At 31.8% G+C, this 20,229-nt stretch overlaps 2 protein-coding genes across 2 annotated transcripts; both read left to right on the top strand.

Annotated features, from left to right (window-relative positions):
• Positions 1–1,431: 1,431 nt before the first annotated feature.
• Positions 1,432–4,399, top strand: LOC140973633 (putative polyol transporter 1). The gene is made up of 3 exons (XM_073436605.1): positions 1,432–1,692; positions 1,893–2,255; positions 3,177–4,399. Exons 1-3 carry the CDS (start codon positions 1,542–1,544, stop codon positions 4,241–4,243), a joined length of 1,581 nt encoding a protein of 526 aa, XP_073292706.1. The 5' UTR covers positions 1,432–1,541; the 3' UTR covers positions 4,244–4,399.
• Positions 4,400–15,468: 11,069 nt separating this feature from the next.
• Positions 15,469–18,758, top strand: LOC140973635 (polyol transporter 5-like). The gene is made up of 3 exons (XM_073436606.1): positions 15,469–15,715; positions 15,896–16,258; positions 17,549–18,758. Exons 1-3 carry the CDS (start codon positions 15,574–15,576, stop codon positions 18,610–18,612), a joined length of 1,569 nt encoding a protein of 522 aa, XP_073292707.1. The 5' UTR covers positions 15,469–15,573; the 3' UTR covers positions 18,613–18,758.
• Positions 18,759–20,229: the final 1,471 nt, after the last annotated feature.

The raw sequence follows: 20,229 nt of genomic DNA on the forward strand, positions 1-20,229 counted from the left end.
TATTATATAAATATATATGCGATGAATTTGAAATTTGTACTTTTATTTCTCTACACAACAAAAACACATTTGAAATTAATCGATGCAAATGCAACCTATATAAAATTATGGCAAAAACTTGTGTGAGACGGTCTCACGGGTCGTATTTGTGAGACGGATTTCTTATTTGGATCATCCATGAAAAATTATTACTTTTTATGCTAAGAGTATTACTTTTTATTGTGAATATGGGTAGGGTTGACCCGTCTCACAAATTAAGATCCGTGAGACGGTCTCACATGAGACTCATTCTAAAATTATAAAAGCTCTCTTATTAAATTAAGTGTTTCAATTATTAAAATGGTTTTAGATAAATATGTAGTGTATACATACATGCACATGCAAAAGGTTTTTTCATGCCCAGGGAAACAGTTGAGAAGCATGTAATTAAGGGTTTATTTCATCCTACTCATGTGGGCATTGCCCCCACGATAGTATGGATGGCCAAGATTTGCCCATGTATATATATGACCCACTTTTTTTTTTTCTGAAATTGTATGTGTGGCAAGATCTTACCCGTTGAAATGAAGTGAGGGTAGTGCCCACATAGGTAAGATCTCATCTACCGTAATTAAGTCCACAGTTCTATCCTTGATAGCTAAATTGTCCTAAGAAGTCGAGGAAAAGAGAGGCCAGAGGTACATCTCTCCTGAGGAACCTCCTCGTTCTCGTGACGACTGTAACAGTAGCAGTAACAGTAACAGTAATTAATCAGAGAAAACGTTAAATAAAAAGAATAAAGGAAGGAAGAAAAGATATGATTAAAAAAAAAATATTTTCTGGGAAAGAAAGTCTAAAATAATTCGATTAATTAGATATAATAAAATAGAGAAATAGATTTTTTTTTTTAAAAATATAATTCTAAATTAAAATTGCTATCAGACGTAGAGTAACGGTGAAATGTGGGGTTTTTAGATTTTGTTCATGTCATCTACATGGACAGTGTCTTTATCAATCCAGTACATGTCACATGTGTTGAGTTGATGAATCATGATCACTAATTCAACAATGATATATGGATGAATAGTTTTGATTTATCACTCAACACACGTATCATGTGTTGAGTAGATAAAATGTTGAGTAGATGAGAACACTATTCATATAAATAACATCTATAGCTCAAGCCAGTTTCTTAGTACCAATCAATTAATTCACTAAAAATGATTTAATTTTATATTGACGTAAGCATGCATGTTATGTCCACTTTTTCCGAAGAAGGTTGTAATTTATTCTTCTTGATATTATGTGTATGTAAACTATACAAAAAAAAATGCAAACATGTTACATGTGTCGAGTTTGTAATTCAAATTTTTTAGTCTTGTTTATATATAATTTTATCAAATTATTGTTTCCATTAACGTAGTTCAATAGTTCTTCTATTTATAGTCAATCAACTCAACTCCAGCCACACAATCTAGTACGTACGTACCAAGTCACTCGGCCTACCACTCCAAAACTAGTGGCAAATCAAACCGCTACTGCCGCCGATCATTATCTTCATCATGGACAACGGTAAACCGAGAAAACATGGTGTCTTCTCCGGCCATGTCGAACCCATTCCGGCTTTCGATCCACCGGCGAAACCGAAGAGAAACAAATATGCTTTGGCATGCTCTTTCTTAGCCTCCATGACATCCATCTTACTTGGATATGGTATTTTTTATTCTTGCCTAGCTCACTTTTTTTGGTGCTCAATTTTTGGATAAAATTTCAATTTTGTCAAACGACGAGATCATGAATAAAAAAAAATATCAAGAAAAGATCAAAATAACATGTATATAAATTAATTTTTTAAAAAAATTTTGGGTAAGAAAAATATAATAATGTTTGATATTATTGTGTATATAATTCAGATATAGGAGTGATGACTGGAGCAATAATCTACATCCGAAAGAACATTAGAATGACCGAAGTACAAGAAGAAGTAATCATGGGAATTCTCAACCTCTACTCGCTCCTGGGCGCGGCCGCCGCCGGACGTACCTCCGACTGGATCGGACGTCGCTACACCATAGTCTTGGCCGGAGTGATATTCTTCGCCGGGGCCTTGCTCATGGGATTAGCCACCGACTATGCCTTCCTCATGGCTGGCCGCTTTGTGGCAGGCATAGGCGTCGGCTACGCACTGATGATCGCTCCGGTGTACACTGCAGAGGTGGCACCGGCTTCCTCCCGGGGCTTCCTCACTTCTTTTCCTGAAGTGTTCATCAATTTTGGTACGTAACAACATTCTACCTTGACCTTAATTTTCTGGATAACTTCACTGTGCATTTATTTAGATTTTACTGCTTTATTAATATATATTTTTGTCGTGCACATGATTAATCTCGTAAAGAAAGTGACATAATTGGTCCCCGTGGAACATATTTATGGGTCGTTTTATAGCTTAGCTGTCCGAAATAATTGGGAGAGCCATTCAAGTCTACGAGAAAGATTGTGATGCATATAATAAGAATATTCAAATCAACCAAAGATTCTTGGGAGTTTAAAATATAAATTTAAGACACAGAGTACAAATTTTTAAAAATAATTTTTTTGATCGGTGTGATGCTGCGAAAATTAAAATTTTTTTTCCCTATAATTTACATTTTTTTTAAATTTTTTATCATATTAACAATGAATTTATATTCTAATCATGTAATTTACAATTTTTTTTTTCATTTTTGACTACGTTACGTAGAATTTTTGTTTCTAATCATGTAACTTGTATGTTTTTTTTTATTTAATTTTTTATTATGTTTTTTTTTGAGTCTATCATGTCTATCAGGCAAAAAATGAAAAAAATATTTAAGTTAAATGATAATAAATGAAAACAATATATAAGTCACACGACTAAAAATGATAATTTATCGTAAAGGACCAAAAATAGGAAAAAATAAATAAACATGCAAGTTTTAGGATTAAAAATGCAAATTATCGTTAACATAATTAAAAATAAACAAAATGTAAATTACAAGACAAAATATATAATCTTACACTCCAATTGGAAAAAACTAAAATGGTAAAACAAACATCAATCATATGTAGTAGATTAAAACTGAGTTTTAATTATTCAAAAATATAATTTTTCCCTAGAAAAAAATATTGAACACAAAAACTTCAATGCTCGTGTTAATGCCATGTTACATGTTTCACAGGTATACTTCTTGGTTATGTCTCTAATTACGCATTCTCAAAGCTCCCAACGTATATAGGGTGGAGATTCATGCTCGGACTCGGCGCAATCCCTTCTGTACTTGTGGCTGTCGCGGTCCTTGCCATGCCGGAATCGCCGCGTTGGCTTGTAATGCAAGGCCAACTTGGGCAAGCCAAACGTGTACTCGACAAAACCTCCGATTCACCGGAGGAATCCAGATCAAGATTAGCAGATATCAAAGAAGTAGTAGGCATTCCCGAGAACTGTGACGACGACATCGTTTCGGTTCCCGTACGCCACCGAGGCGAAGGCGTCTGGCGTGAGCTCTTCCTCCACCCTACCCCCGCCGTGCGCCACATCCTATTGTGCGGCTTAGGGATACACTTTTTCCAACAAGCAAGTGGGATCGACTCCGTGGTATTGTATAGCCCAGAGATCTTTGAGAAGGAGGGGATAAAGAACGATACCGATAAGCTACTCGCGACGATGGCCGTCGGATTCACGAAAACTATCTTCATCTTGGTGGCGACTTTTTTGCTGGATAGGATCGGACGGCGGCCGTTGCTTCTATCTAGCATGGCGGGGATGATTTTGAGTCTAGTGGGCCTGGGTACTGGGCTGACAATTATTTCAAACACAGATCATAAATTGATTTGGGCCATATCTTTGTGTATAACCTGTGTTTTGACTTTTGTGGGTTTTTTTTCAATCGGGATGGGCCCAATTGCATGGGTTTACAGTTCGGAGATTTTCCCCCTAAGACTAAGGGCCCAAGGGTGCAGTATGGGAGTCGCAGCGAATCGTGTCACCAGTGGGATTATTTCAATGACATTTCTATCCTTGAACAAGGGTATAAGTATCGGAGGAACATTCTTTTTGTATGCTGGGATTGCTTGTGTGTCATGGGTGTTCTTTTACGCTTTATTTCCCGAGACTCGTGGCAAAACGTTGGAGGAAATGGAGTCGTCGTTCGGGACTTTCTTCGGGTGGAGGTCGACGATGAAGACATTAAAAGAAAAGAAGGGTGACAGCAATGGACAAGTTCAAATGCAGAATGGTAATATGTAAATTTGCTTGGAAAATGGAGTTTTATTTCCTTCAATAGGTCAATGAAACTTAACATAAGGCTTCTTATACTACAATTTATATTATATGGATAGCTAAAGTTGTGTTGATTGGTGCATGCATACATGATTGTAGTATATAAATTATGTTTATCTAGTACACATTCGAAGGGTTACAGTCTTACATACTAGCAACCGCGAGTTCCTGATTATCAAATATATACCATGTCCAACGACATTACAATAAAAAAAAAAAAAAAAAAAAAGAAGCAGCATGATTTAAAAACTATAATAAATCATATGTATGCAATGTGTAAAGTCATGTAGATAATATATGTTAAAGGAAAATCTATCAGAATATATTTTTTCGGGTAGTTTTACAAATATATAGATTAAACCAAGCTTTGATTTCTTCAGTAATATTGACGAAAAAATTCATTTTGTATAAAGAAAATTATTGAATTTATTTATTTATCTAACAATTCTCATATAATTTACTAGTAAATTATCTATTCGTATTTCTCTTTATCTTACAGTTGAATATTATTAATAATAATTAGAAATACAATGAATCATGAATTTTGTATCATCTGTAAAATACGTACGGTATGTTTGGATGAGTAAAAGATGGGATTTTGATTTGGATTTTAAATCCAGGGCTTTGGAGTTTTGTTTGGATGTTTGGTAAAAATTTTAAATGTTATCTGGAATTTGATTTAACTATTAAAACTAATTTATTTTATATTAAAAAAATTTTGTATTGTTTATTTTTTTAAATGATTTGTTTATTAACAATATTAATATAAATACTCATATATTTTAATCAAGTGAAAAATTATTTTTGGACATATGAAAAATATTTTTAATTAAATAACTTTTTTAGTAAATGCAAAAATTATAAAGTTTATCACCAGGAAGTTAAAAATAAATTTATAAAATTTTGATAAATTAGGTTTTTTAATATTAAAACAACATTTTTTTTAATAAAAATGTCTTTTTTACAATTTTTTTAAATAAAAAATTATAAATTGATTTTGAAATAATTTTCTCACAAATATATATGATATAAATATGTGTGAATTGATAATATATATATTTTGGATAAATGATACTTTATAAAATTTGAGAAGAACATTTAAGATTTGGAAAAAACTTGTGTGAGACGGTCTCACGGGTCGTATTTTGTAAGACGGATCTCTAATTTGGATCATCCATTAAAAAATATTACTTTTTATGCTAAAAATATTACTTTTTATTGTAAATAACGGTAGGTTTGACCCGTCTCACAGATAAAGATTCGTGAGACCGTCTCACAAGAGACACACTCTTAAGATTTATGAGCAAGTTATAAAAATTTATTAGTAAAAATACTTTTTAATTTCCCTATGAACCAAATCCTATTAGATTCCGTGAAACAATACTTATTTTGCAAATATTTCACATAGTTAAATGAAATAACATCAAATTCCACCAAATATTAATATTATTTTTAAATTTTATCTTTCAAAACACTAAAATGATATTTTCAATTCCAAATCTCAGTGAATTTCATGCTTCTAAACCAGTGTTCTAAAAAGCCCGAGCTTAAGCACGTTTAAGCTTGAAGCTTGAAAAAAACGTCTCGTTTCTGAGAAAAGTGGAAAAAAGCGGTCAAACTATTGTTTGACCGAATTAAACGTAATTAAGACGTTTAATTAAGCTTGCTTAAACACAATTAATCACATCTGTTTATTTTTAAATTTTTTATTTTCAAGATATGTCTTTTTATTTTAAAATAATAAATTAGGTTTATAATTTAGATGTTTATTTTTTAATTTTAATTATGATTAAACGTGTCTGACAATGATTTGACAAATATTTAGGATTTTTTAATGTGATCTAGTTGTAAAAACAAATAAAGATTATAATTTTGAGATTTTTATGTTTTTATAAATATGAGAATTAATGCATCAAACTTAATTTTATCATATTTATGTATTATTTTATCTATTTAATGGTTTGAGATAATTACAATTACACTAAATATAAAAAATATTTTTTCACGCTTAAACTCGTGCTAATCTCGCTTAAGCTTGAAAAGCTTGGAGCTCGACATCCGCGCTTCGGGGAGCTTCACGCTTTTTAGAACCTTGTTCCAAACACACCGATAATATACATATTACTCAACGAGAATGAAGTATTTTTTAAAATTTTTAAATGAAAATTATTGTTTTTTTAAAAAAAAAAACAATTGAAATGATAGGAAAAAAATAAAATATAAAGAAAAATGTGGCATTTATCGTTGGATGATTAGAGAGTGTATTGAGAATTATAAAAAAGTTTCACCACCGTACCAAATTAGTCAATAAAAAAGATTTAACTTTAATAAATAATATAGATATATACTATTAATTGAAATTTTAAATGAAAAATATATAACATTATATTTATTTAAATCTTTCACACTTCTTATTCAATTTCATCCAAATTAAATTACCACACATCTTTTCAGTTTTACAAAACAAAAGAGACGAAAACAACCGCTTCAAATCTCAACAATTCTTATTCACTGTTAATTTTTACGCATGTTATGTGTGTGCTTAGACTGTTGTATATATTAATATAGTAACATCATTTTTTATTACGTGAAAATCCATAGACGCTATTCTTCGGTGCGTATTAGGTAAATTTCGAGCTAACACAATACCCTACAAACCACTTTAACCAGATAAATCGTACTCGATAAGTTCTGTGCGACCAGAGGCGGAGCCACATCCTTCTTTAAAGTCCGGGTAACCCAATTTTTTTTTTTTAAAAATGTATATGTAAATTTTGTATAATTTTGGAATAATATGATATTAGTTCGAGTAGATCAATTTAAAATATTAAAAGATTTTAAAGTTTAAAATTCCAGCTCGAACAGAGCCATGTTTCTGGCTTCGTCACTGTGTGCGACAGACTCATCCGAAAAAATATTAATATGAATAATCGAATTTCTAAATATTATTCAAGTGTTCACGGACTTTATAAACTCAATCAACTTTGAAAACAAAATCATATTTTCTAGTATTATTAGTATATGCGGTCGGTCAGGTGATGATGAAGTTAAAATTGAGTCAAGAATGAGATTTGAAATCAGAAAGTCTGACTTTCAAACTGGCTTCATTGCCATGGAACCGTGGGGCCGTGGATGGGACTACTGCCGTGTCTCATAACATTAAATTATATATAAATCATATATATTCATGTGAATCATATCATCACAATAATTTGGACAATATATTACATACATGCACGTGTTACATATATATTTGTACAATTTTTTTTTTTTTTTTTTTTATAGTAGATGCTTATAACTTGAACACGCAAGTTGTAAGTACACCTCTTAATGAACTCAAGATAATAATGTATTGGATATTCTGGTCAAGCAATATTCGACCATCCTCATACATGTGAGGTCGGTCGTCCTCCATATCCATGTATTTGTCATTCAAAGAAAATAAAAATCTAATTGTGAAATTATCTCGTCTATACTATATTATTAAGTTTAAGACACTTAGTGTAACTAACTTTTGGTGTAATTATTTGTTTTAATAATTATATATATATTAATAAAATGTTAAAACTTTAATGCAAGTCATATGTAATTCAATGGATAGAGTCTTTATTTCTTACACATCAAGTTGTAGATGGTAGATTCAATTCTTACTTGGGTAATTTTTTTATTCTTTCTTTTTTTATTTATTTTTTAATTTATATATCAAAATTACAGTGTAATCCCTCACTATTTCTTATAATTATATTTTGATCTTCATTTAAATATAAACAAAATGAATTATAAAAAAATATTGTACAAACACGCAACACGTACGTCGATACACTAATTTCAATAAAGATATCTCATGAGATACCAACAATAATTTGAAAAAGAATCTTCCACATTACACAATATATATGACTGTAGAGCTTGTGCAACATCAGATCCAAAATCCAATGAGTTTAAACGATCATAATTAAGCTTGTGGATGAAACAAATAGAAATCGAGCGTACGTGTTTGAATGTTTTCCACAAATGAATTTTTGGATTTGTCCATGAGAATTGACTCAACCGTCCAATGAGTTTTGGAAAGAACTCCAAAACCAGAAAACTGTGGAGGGGCATGCGTACATATATCTCTTTCTAATTAAGGCAAAAACTTGTGTTAGACGGTCTCACGGGTTCTATTTGTGAGACGGATCTCTTATTTGGGTCATCCATGAAAAAGTATTACTTTTTATGCTAAGAGTATTACTTTTTATTGTGAATATGGGTAGGATTGATCCGTCTCACGGATCTTGTGAATATGAGTAGGGTTGACCCGTCTCATCACATTATACCTACCCTTCTATTAATTATTGTGAATAGTCAGTACTCAGTCGGTCATTAGTATTTCCCTGTTATTCAAACCACGTGAAATTACAACTGGCTTCCACGTATTTTATGAGACGACGACGTTTTATCATATAAAAAAAATCTATAAAAATTGTTATTTTGATCGCTATGTTATCAATTTTAGTATATTATAGCAATTTACTGTTGAATTGATGTACCAATATTGTATAAGCACTCCAATGAAAAATAATTAAATTGTTAAACAATCAAAAATATTTTTAAAATATATAAATAAACTGAAATTTTATAACATAATATCACATATAAATAAACAAATATGAAAAAAAGAAAACAAATTTCTCTATTTATTTGTTTAACTTTATTATTTTGGTTTTATTTATAGGGGAAGTTGGTGAAAAATCCCCGATCAAAATATTTCTTTGGGTTTACTCCCTACCCACAAAATTGTGGTACTATGTCATACAAATTGTGGTACACTTCATGTGGAAATGTGGTACACTTCATGTGGAAATGTGGTACTAAAAAAATACCTAGGGACTGAACACTAAAAAAAAGACGGCTGGGGACTGATCCCCAATTTCCCGTTATTTATACACACCATACTCGAGCTCATGATCCAAGAAAATAGCATGATTTGAGCTAGTCAACATTTTTTTTTCACAACTTATACGAGATCATCTCATGATTTAATTTTGTGATATTAATTTCGCAGTCGATCTGATTAATGAAAAAATGATTTATTTTATTCCAAAAATATCTTTATCATTCCGGAATTGGATCATATCGACTTATCTCACAGAAAAATATTTATCAGATTGTACCAGAAAACATACTTTTTTTTTCGTTTTTTTAAAGAAAACTCTTCATTAAACAAAGCATATATAGTCGAAGTTAAATTTCCCATTTTTCGGAAATTCCATTGGGTCGGTGGCTTCCTGATCCCTTGTTAAATCGGAAGCTTTGCTACTTTCAAGTTGACACGGAAGAGATCTGGCCGACATATTATATATTACGCTGTGACTTCAACTATTATATATATANTTGTTAAATGTTCCATTGTTAATCTGAATGACATTAGCTCAATTGTTATAGGTTTTTTAATTTAAATACTTATGGCCTAGACAGTCTAGAGTTCGAGACCAGGAGAGACATGTACTTCATTGTCAAGAGTGAGGAGTTATGTGAATAAGAATCTACGGAATATTGTGAGAGATGTGATTGCATGACCCAAAAGAGTGTTTTATTAAAAAAAAATAAAAAGAAAATGTTACTCCAGAAATAGCATGAGTTGAATTCAAATTCAATAAGAGAATTAAAAAAGTTTTAACTAAGTTACTTTAAAAAAATGTACATAGTATCTACAAAAAAATTTAAAGACAATTTATTTTAAAGAATCATATTATATGATCATTTGTAACGATATTATATTATTAATAATCAAATATCTCAATCACAATTCCTGATTTTGCCCGTCGACTCCCCGAGTCAATTAATGAGACAAGCCGATTGTTTTTTTTTTTTTTTTGAAAGGGTAGATGTGTGGGGAACAAATTAATTTATTAGAAAAAATAATAAAATTAAATTAAAAATATAGAAATTTAAATGAAAATTGGTGTAAGAGAAGAAGTGGATGTCCATGGCATGAATAATACAGCTACACAAAATAACAAAACGTAGAAAACAGAGAAGTGTGGGGTTGGATGCTTGTTGACCATAGTAACTCAATATTGACTTGAAAGTGTGTGGTCACTTTTTGTTTTATACCAAAATGGAACTTTATTGACCATTCTTTTCCAATATTTTTCCACAAGTTTGCAAGATTTTAAAAAAAAAAAATTATAAACGCAAAGTTCACATATAACTTATGATTATGATTTTTATTCAAATACAATATATATATAATCTCTTAATTGTCAAAGAATAACTCCTAGACAACCAAGTAGGAGAGTCTCTACTAGTTAGCTCGGAGTTCCCGAGCACACGAATTCTACGGAGATAATGTTGAGATTTAGATCGATTGAACTAGCTCATGACCATTTGGCTGAGCCCGCAACCATTTGAGCTGACTATCAGGTCCGGACACTCGAGGCTGATTGAGTAAGTTAAATGAATTTTTGGTTAGATAACGAGTATTGCTTTGAGTAAGTCTCTTGTGAGACGGTCTCACGAATCTTTATCTGTGAGACGGGTCAATCCTACCGATATTCACATAAAAAGTAATACTCTTATCATAAAAAGTAATACTTTTTCATAGATGACCCAAATAAGAGATCCGTCTCACAAAATACGACCCGTGAGACCATCTCACAATATAGACGAATATTTATTTATAATACATCTTTTAATACTCTCTTGAACATGCATAGTGGTTTTGCTATCATTATGCAAAGAAAATGAAAAAACTATCGATCATTGTACCATTACCAACAAGATTTGATTTATAAAATAAATTCATAGAATTATTCAAAAATTGTACACATATTTTTTCCCGAATAGATGTCCCGCTAACTTTCCATTGGCTTTTTTAGACTTTGCATACCCTGCAAAGTATTTGTTACATGGATTGTAGAACTAGATTCAATCCACCATGTGTTATAAATCTTATTAACCATATTATATTCATAACAAATAAATGAAATATGAATATCTTTATTCTCAAGTCAATCTTTAAATTTGGTGCAATAGTTCTTCATGTGTCCCGTATATTTACAGAAAAACACTTGGATTCTTTCTTGATGTCAGGTGTAGATGAAATTTTTCCTTCCTTTTTCTCTTGACTTTGGCTTGCATTTCAGACTTTCCTTGTGCTGTCAGAAAAAGATTATCATTATTTTCCATCAACAACTTTCATTCCTCTTGAATACACCTGGTCATCAATTCATTGATTGACCCTTATGTGTGTTATAAGAAATTGAGAAAAGTACATATTTTGTGGAAGAATGCATAAAATGAAGTGCACAAGAAAGTTATAAGATATTTCCACTTCAATTGTTTTCAATCGAGCTGTTATGTCCCTCATCTTCATGTTGTGCACTTGCACACCTTTCACACTAGTGAGCCTTAATATAGAGAACTCTATTATTAGGGTACTGACAAGGGTCTTATCTGAAGTTTCAAATTGTTCATCAATTTCCTTAAGTAGGTCCTTGACCTTTCCACGCCCCTCAATCGAACCAATAATACGGACAAAGATCTTAGACTTTATCAACATAACACATAAATAATTAGATCGCTCACACTTTTCATAAAGATCAACCTTATCAGGTTCACTGAATTCATCTATGATAGGCGGTTCGTTCTTCCTTACGACATAGTCAATATCCATCCACTCTAATAGAAGGAGAACTCTTTCCTTCGAGACTTTTTAATTATCCCCGTTGAGTTTGGAGATATCACAACTTATATCAGAGAAGTTAACAGGTTTAACTGTAACAAATTTAATAAACATGCTTATTACAAAAAAAATGTTGAGAAAAATTTCATGTTTTACCCAATTTATATCATGCACAAAACAAAATTTGGTTACACAAAACTTGCATGTGAGCTAAAGTTTTAATTCAATTAGATTTTATGCATCTTTATTATAAAATTATAAAAATAATTTTCCTTATTTCTTGTGGGTAAACTAAGAAAAGCATATTTTGAAATTTATCTTAATTAATCACATAAATAAAGTTAAATTCCATGTAGGGTAAATTTTAAAATTTATTATATTTACATAGTTAATGACAATTTTGTCCATAATGTGACCCAAATCCATTTAATATACAATTTTGTATAATTAAGAATGTTGTGGTTAATCCTCAATTATTTAAAATTGTACGGTTCACCAGACAAATTTTGGGTTCACTGAATTCTTTATGTGATAATTATTCAATAAGGCAACTAACATTTTCCAAGAGTGCTCCCAGAAAAGATAGGTAAGCTAAGGTCTTTTAAATACCTAACTTCTAGACGAAACAGTGTTCTCAGAGAAACATGTGACAAGTCAATGCAATTTAAATCAGTCAATAAAGAACTATATCATATTATGTTTTCACGTGTATTTCATAAATAATATCACTTAATTATCCATATTATAGAACTTTATAAGTCAAAATTTTAATTTAATTTTTTCAAAAAATTATGAACCCAAATATAATTCAATGTAAACAAGTTCCTCATTTACATAAAGATTTAACATAATTTTAAATTGCATGCAAGATAAGGAAATAAATCATAATATTTGATATATCTTAACCAAATAACTTAAACATGCAAAATTTCATGATCTTGGTAAGATAATATTTCAAAAGTTAAAAAATTTAAAATTTTAAAATATTGTTGATGTGAACACGGATGGTCAAGCTCCAAGGAAAGCATGGGATCCTTTAGAATTGCCGGAGGGATCAATTACGAGGAGACGACTGAAGAAGTTCAAGGAAGCGTTGCATGGACTTATGAGCAAAAGAGAAGGACTTTCAAGTGAGATACACAATGCGGAAGGCTTCGTGATGCATGGGAGTACGTGTGAGGGCCAAAGAAACATGATTCAAGCGACTTTTGAACGACCGAGGCTACACGGACATGAGCATGGACCTGTACACGGGGTCCGTGTCCATTACAACCGAGAATGAAGAAATCCAGAGTGTACACGGACCCGAGCACGAACCTGTACACGGGGTCCGTGTACCTCACAGTGCCTACACGGACCCAGCTCCGGACGTCTACACAGGGTCCGTGTACGTCGCGGTTTGGCGAGAATTTTTTCTTTTTCAGAGTTTTAATTATTTTGACAACTAGATATTGTTATTTTTTTTATATTAAAACATGATATGGACGAAAATCAACACACAATTCATTATTATTGAGTTTTATACAAAATTTTTGAGTTTTCTCTCAAAAACCTTTGAGAGGCTTTGCTTTGTTTCCATCAAAAATCAAACTTATCAATATTCGTTCTTTGTGGCGTTTGTCGATTGATTTCATGCGGATTGTCAAAGACAAGTACTTTGAAGGTTCGTCTGTTTCTCAATTGTTTTATCGTGAATATTTGTTGCTAAGTTTTCTAATTTAGAGGTGAATATCACAAACCATATTTGATTCAAAAGATCGGGACAACAACTTAGATCCTTGTTCGTTATTGAATTGAGGACGCGATTCATATTTAATTGTGTTTGCTTTTCTTACGCACGTGGATTCGTATAAAATATTCCGACCAAATAATCCCTAATTTTGAAAATCACCAAATTTTTTTTAAAAAAAATCTATTTTCGAATTCAAACCCTAACCCTAGCCCAGTTTTCAATCTCATCCCTGCCACATTCTCCGGCAAAATCACTGGCTGTCGACCATCGCCAATGGACGCTTAACCTCTTCCGACCACTCGTCGCTCCTTTATTACTGTGCTTTTGGTCGGAAAATGAAGAATTGTTCTTATAGTCGCGCAAGAGCAGCGACTCGAATCTTCAAAATTCCGACCAATATACGACGATGTATGTTCAATATTAGTTCCATCGTGATGAGACATCTGAGCGGCCTTTTCTCCTCAATAGCCTCTCCCTAAATTGTTGAAGATTGGTCGAAAATCGTCCAAAAACCAACTTCAAAATTGCACAGGCTAGAGGTGCGATTTTCCAGCCATAACTTCAACTTATTTCTTTGGCCATTGGCTTAGATTGGTCTCCCCGTGATGGGCTTTCTGCCGGTATCATCAATCGCCGGAGTTAAGTTCCGTACGACGGCCAATTTTAAAAATTCAAGTCTAAGGTTTCTTTATTAAATTTGTTGATTTACAAAAATTACTTTAAAAAATAAAAAATTTGGATTTTCATTTTTTTGTTTAATCGTATCAAGGCATAAGTAAAACTTTCTTTGATACCAAATGTAAGAATTTATTCATGTTTAAACTTAATAACATGATACTGAATGCAAAAAAAAAAGATATAATGTTACCTCCAGCCATTGAACATGAAGAATGCCTTGAACACCTCTTTGAATTTCTTTTAATTGTTTGAGAGTTTCTAATCACTCCAAACCTCACAATTGATGATGTGTAATTTTTGGTTTGTGTACTTAAGGATCTCAAATGTCATTATTTATATATGTTCTCTAACCATCATTAAGAAAAAATATATTTGGTGAATCTTAATGATGTTCATTCGTAATATAATATATAAATCTCAACATATTTATCATCTTAATATATATAAAAATAATATTCTTGATTTTCATTCTTTTAAATATGAAACGTCTCCTATATTTATCTTGATGAAATATACTAAAACAACATTAGGAGAATCAATACGTATATTACTGATATTATTTAATTTTTATGAAGAACTACATTGTTTACTTTTTTATATTTACGATCTTGTAAATTGGAACCACTCGAATTGCCAAGAAATAAAACTTAAAAGATATATTTCTCTATCCTAAAAAAAGGGGAATTTTTTCAATACGATATTATATATTTAATAAATACTTTAAATTTTCATATAAAATTTATATTATTATATTATAGCTAACAAATCATATATATACTTCTAAATTTTAAGATACTAACTTAACGCCATTAATCGGCATATTCTTGTGGCAGTCACCTTCAAACAAATACAAACAAGCATGTGTCCTTGTTTGTAATTCAATTTTTAATATATTTTCTGAAAACACTATGGCTTATATATATTTTATATAAGTTTAATTATTTATTTTTCAATAATGTAGTTCGAACCGTAACTAATGTTCAAATATTATATATGTAACAAAAAAAAATTATAGTAATTTTGTAATAAAAAAAAATTATAGTAATTTTATCCATTTACTAAACAACAAATTGATTTCATCCTAAGGCAACCTCATTCTTCTATTTATACACAATATTCCACTCAACTCCATACATACAACTTAACTAGCTATTCTAATTAAGTCACTTGTTCTCCAACTCCATATCAAATCAAACAACCGCCGCCGCCGCCGTGACGATGGCCGACGGCAAACATGGTGTCTCCTCCGGCCATGTCCAACCCATTCCGGCTTTCGATCCACCGACGAAACCGAAGAGAAACAAATATGCTTTGGCATGCTCTTTCTTAGCCTCCATGACCTCCATCTTACTTGGATATGGTAAATATGATTCTTGCTTAGCTCACTCATTTTTATACCCGATTTTTGGGGAACTTACTACAAAAGAATCATAACTAAAAATTAAACTTTTTGCGGGAAATTTATAAATATACATATAATTTTGTTTGAACTTTTGGTTAGATTCATTTTTTTTTTGTGTCGTATATATATATAATTCAGATATAGGAGTGATGAGTGGAGCTATAATCTACATCCGGAAAACCATTCCCATGACCGACGTGCAGAAAGAAGTGATAATGGGGATTCTCAATCTGTACTCGCTCCTCGGATCCGCCGCCGCCGGCCGCACATCCGACTGGATCGGCCGTCGCTACACTATAATCTTCGCCGGAGCAATATTCTTCGCCGGCGCCCTGCTCATGGGATTCGCCACCAACTACGCCTTCCTCATGGTGGGCAGGTTTGTGGCCGGCATAGGCGTCGGCTATGCACTGATGATTGCGCCGGTGTACACCGCGGAGGTGGCGCCGGCCTCCTCCCGGGGCTTCCTCAGTTCTTTCCCGGAAGTGTTTATCAATTTTGGTATGTTGGCACTATTTTACCTCCATCTTGATTCCGTGCTTTAATTTCACGGTCACATGGTTTTTTTTTAATATATATATTTACATACATATAAATTTAATTATGAGACGATTTTCTAAAAATTTGTATTTTAATTTATTTTGTTATTTTTGATGTATATAAAAAAACAAAATAAGTTAAAATACAAATTTTTAAGAAATTGTCTCATAATTAAATTTTATGATATATATATATATAATTTCATCTCAAAAATAAAATGGATAAAAATGATTGTTTTAGAATAAATTTCATCAATAAATATTTATTTTTTAGGATGAAGCAAAATAATTGTAGCCCCATATAATAATGGTGAAAAAATAACAATTAAGTCAGATCTTGTCAAGAGACGTGGAGGACATAATTGGTTGGTGTTGAAAATTTTCTTACGGGTCATTTTGAGCATTGCTGTCAGAAATAACTGGAGAAGACAAATAATAATAATAATAATAATAATAATAATAATAATAATAATAATAAATAATTACATTTAGAATGATAAAATTAGAGATCTAAATTTTTTTAAAAAAATACAATATGAAATGAAACAATCTCTAAAATAAATTAGATGTCACTCTTATTTGTCTCTCAAAATATTTATTTAGAGAATATATATAACCCTTATTTTATTTTATTCAATTTTTTTATGTACCATATATGCAAATATAAAATTTTAAATTATATTAATGATTAAAAATAATATATATGATTGTCAGCTAAGATTTTAAGGCGATGAATTATTTTCTTACCAATAATTTTGTGTTTAAGGAAATTGTTTTATAAAAAATAATAATTGAATTTTATCGATTGGTAACAAAATGTGCCCACAACTTGTTAAATGAACGGTTCTCACCTTTTTCCTACGCAAACATTGATCGTGACTTACATTTGTTATGTTTTTGTTGCTGAAATTTAGATCATTCGACGTTACGTCAATTATATAAAGTTGCTTATGATTGATAATTCAAAGTAAATCGTAGAAATATAATAAAATTAATTAATTCTACTATTCAAATTATTTTTTAGTAAAAAAATTAAATAACAATAATATAATATAGTTGTCGCTGTTTTTTCGAGTTTGTCGAACTCGAGTAGCTTGATACGTTCGTGAATCGAGTTCAAGCATGAAAATTAATACTCATCGAATTTGAACATGCTAAATTTATGTCGATGCGAGTAATATGATATTCGAGCTTGATTCGAATCGATTGCACCTAGTTGTTTTTGTTAGGTTTTATGTTTCATGTTTCACAGGAATACTGCTTGGATACGTCTCCAACTACGGATTCTCAAAGCTCCCAACGAACCTAGGGTGGCGATTCATGCTCGGAGTCGGTGCAATCCCCTCTGTATTCATCGCTGCAGCCGTCTTTGCCATGCCGGAGTCGCCACGTTGGCTCGTAATGCAAGGCCGACTCGGGGACGCAAAGCGAGTGCTCGACAAAACCTCCGATTCGCTTGAGGAATCCAAACTAAGACTAGAGGATATAAAACAAGCGGCCGGAATACCTGATGGCTGCAACGAAGACATAGTTTTGGTCCCCAAACGGAACCACGGCGAAGGCGTCTGGCGCGAGCTCCTCCTCCGCCCCACCCCTGCCGTGCGCCACATCCTGATATGTGGACTGGGGATACACTTCTTCCAACAGGCGAGTGGGATCGACTCTGTGGTGCTTTACAGCCCAGAAATTTTCGAGAAGGCGGGGATAAAGAAAGATACCGATAAGCTACTCGCGACGATGGCAGTCGGATTCACGAAAACGATGTTTATCTTGGTGGCGACGTTTATGTTGGATAAGACCGGACGTCGGCCGTTGCTTCTATCTAGTGTGGCGGGAATGATTCTGAGTTTAGTGGGCCTTGGTACTGGACTGACTATTATTTCGAATACGGATCATAAAATGATTTGGGCTATAGCTTTGTGCGTAGGCTCTGTTTTAGCTTATGTGGCCCTTTTTTCAATCGGGATGGGCCCAATTACATGGGTTTACACTTCGGAGATTTTCCCCTTGAGGTTGAGGGCCCAAGGGTGCAGTATGGCGGTGGCAGCGAATCGGGTCACCAGTGGGATTATTTCAATGACATTTTTATCTTTGAACAAGGCTGTGACCATTGGAGGGGCTTTCTTTTTGTATGCGGGGATCGCCTGCGTGGCATGGGTGTTCTTTTACTCTTTACTCCCCGAGACTCGAGGGAAAACGTTGGAGGAAATGGAGTCGTTGTTCGGGACTTTCTTTCGGTGGAGGACAACGACGAGATCATTAAAGGAAGAGAAGCGCGAGGGTAATGGACAAGTTCAGATGGTGAATACTTATTAGAAATATCTAAGGGTAAAAATGTAAATTTGTTTTACAAGAAGACCTTATTATCTTCTCTAAGAATATTCAGGCTTAAGATGCTAGAAAGCTTTTCTTATTGTAATGCAAGTTTTAAAATGGAATACCAATCAAGAAATTTCAAGTAATTTGGGAATGTTTTTTGAATCCACTGTGGTTTGTTGGCAATTTTACTCAAATGAGTTGTGTGTATTGAAATAAGTGACAAAACAGACTCGATGTGGTCCAAACAAAGAACAAGAGTCAAGAGTCAACACGCCCTATAAGTTATGTTCACATTCCCAAAGCTAAATTTTGAAAAATATTTGTAACTAAAACGATCATATAGTAAACTGGTGATGAAGTAGATGAATATTTAATCAATAGTCAAAATCAAAACGTTTTTTGACGAGCCTATCAAACAGCATTTGTCCAATAAGGTTTACTTCGCTATTGTGGTTTGAAGTGAGTTAACTAAGGGTTTACACTGTGTATATCGAACAAAAGTGGTGCAGATTTCATCTTAGAAAGAAATATATCATATAATAAACAAGAGATTTGATAATTCTATTGATTGCATTTAAATATGAAAATTGTTTCTTCTGATTCTTGATTTAACTTACTATTCTTACTTGTTTTGTTTATTTGTATGTTTTAGCTGTCAGTCATTCTCTATCCTTGTTTAAATTTTTATAATGGAAAAAAGTACCAGTATACAATTTTTTAAAAAAGAAAAAAATTTCCTTGTGTTGAAATATTATTTAAAAATGTGTTAAATATTTGTGTTGAAAATGTGAATGTTGAATGTTGAAAATTAGGTGTTGAATATTGAAAATTAGTGTGTGATGATGTAGGTAATGATGTATTTTATTTTTGGATTATTTGTAAAAATTTTCTAAAATAGATCTCTCATTTGTGAAGAAAATCACAATTGAGTTGTGAGAAAAATATTATAAAGTGTGTAGTGTGATAATTTTGAGAGTTTGAGATTTTTACTTTTTTACCGTAAATTTTTACTTTTTCACAACACGTTATCAGCACGAAGCTCTAAAAGTCCTCCATATTTTTCCAAGCTCCGAACAGAAGAAAAAGGTAACAAAAGTAATAATATTTATTTTACTGTTATTTATTTATTGTTTATATATGTAATATATAATATAATGTTATTGTTAGAAATAATAAAAATAATTTTTTCAAAAACTTGTTATAAATCCTGGGAGGATGTTAAGACGACATCCCACACTCCCGGTAAGGGATACGACAAGTATAAAAGCCTATAAGGTTTTTTAAACAAAATAACTTATGACACCTAATTATAATAATGTGATATGATATACATAATTATTTAAATATGACTAATATTATATACACCATATTATTACCATAAAATTATACAAATACATACATTTATTTTCTTATACACCAACGGTAATAAACGGTAACAAAACGGCTAGTTTTTGCTCTATAAATACAATCTCACAAATACATTCAATCACTCCAACTTTCTCTTCTTCTCTAAAAATTATTCTTCATCAAATTTTCGAAGAAAAAAAGAAGATGGCTTTCACGAGGTTATTTTTAATTATTTTGGTTATCATACTCACCAGTCTTGTATTTATC

Source organism: Primulina huaijiensis, chromosome 3 (genome assembly GCF_012295235.1).
Source record: "Primulina huaijiensis isolate GDHJ02 chromosome 3, ASM1229523v2, whole genome shotgun sequence".
Taxonomy (NCBI): Eukaryota; Viridiplantae; Streptophyta; class Magnoliopsida; order Lamiales; family Gesneriaceae; genus Primulina; species Primulina huaijiensis.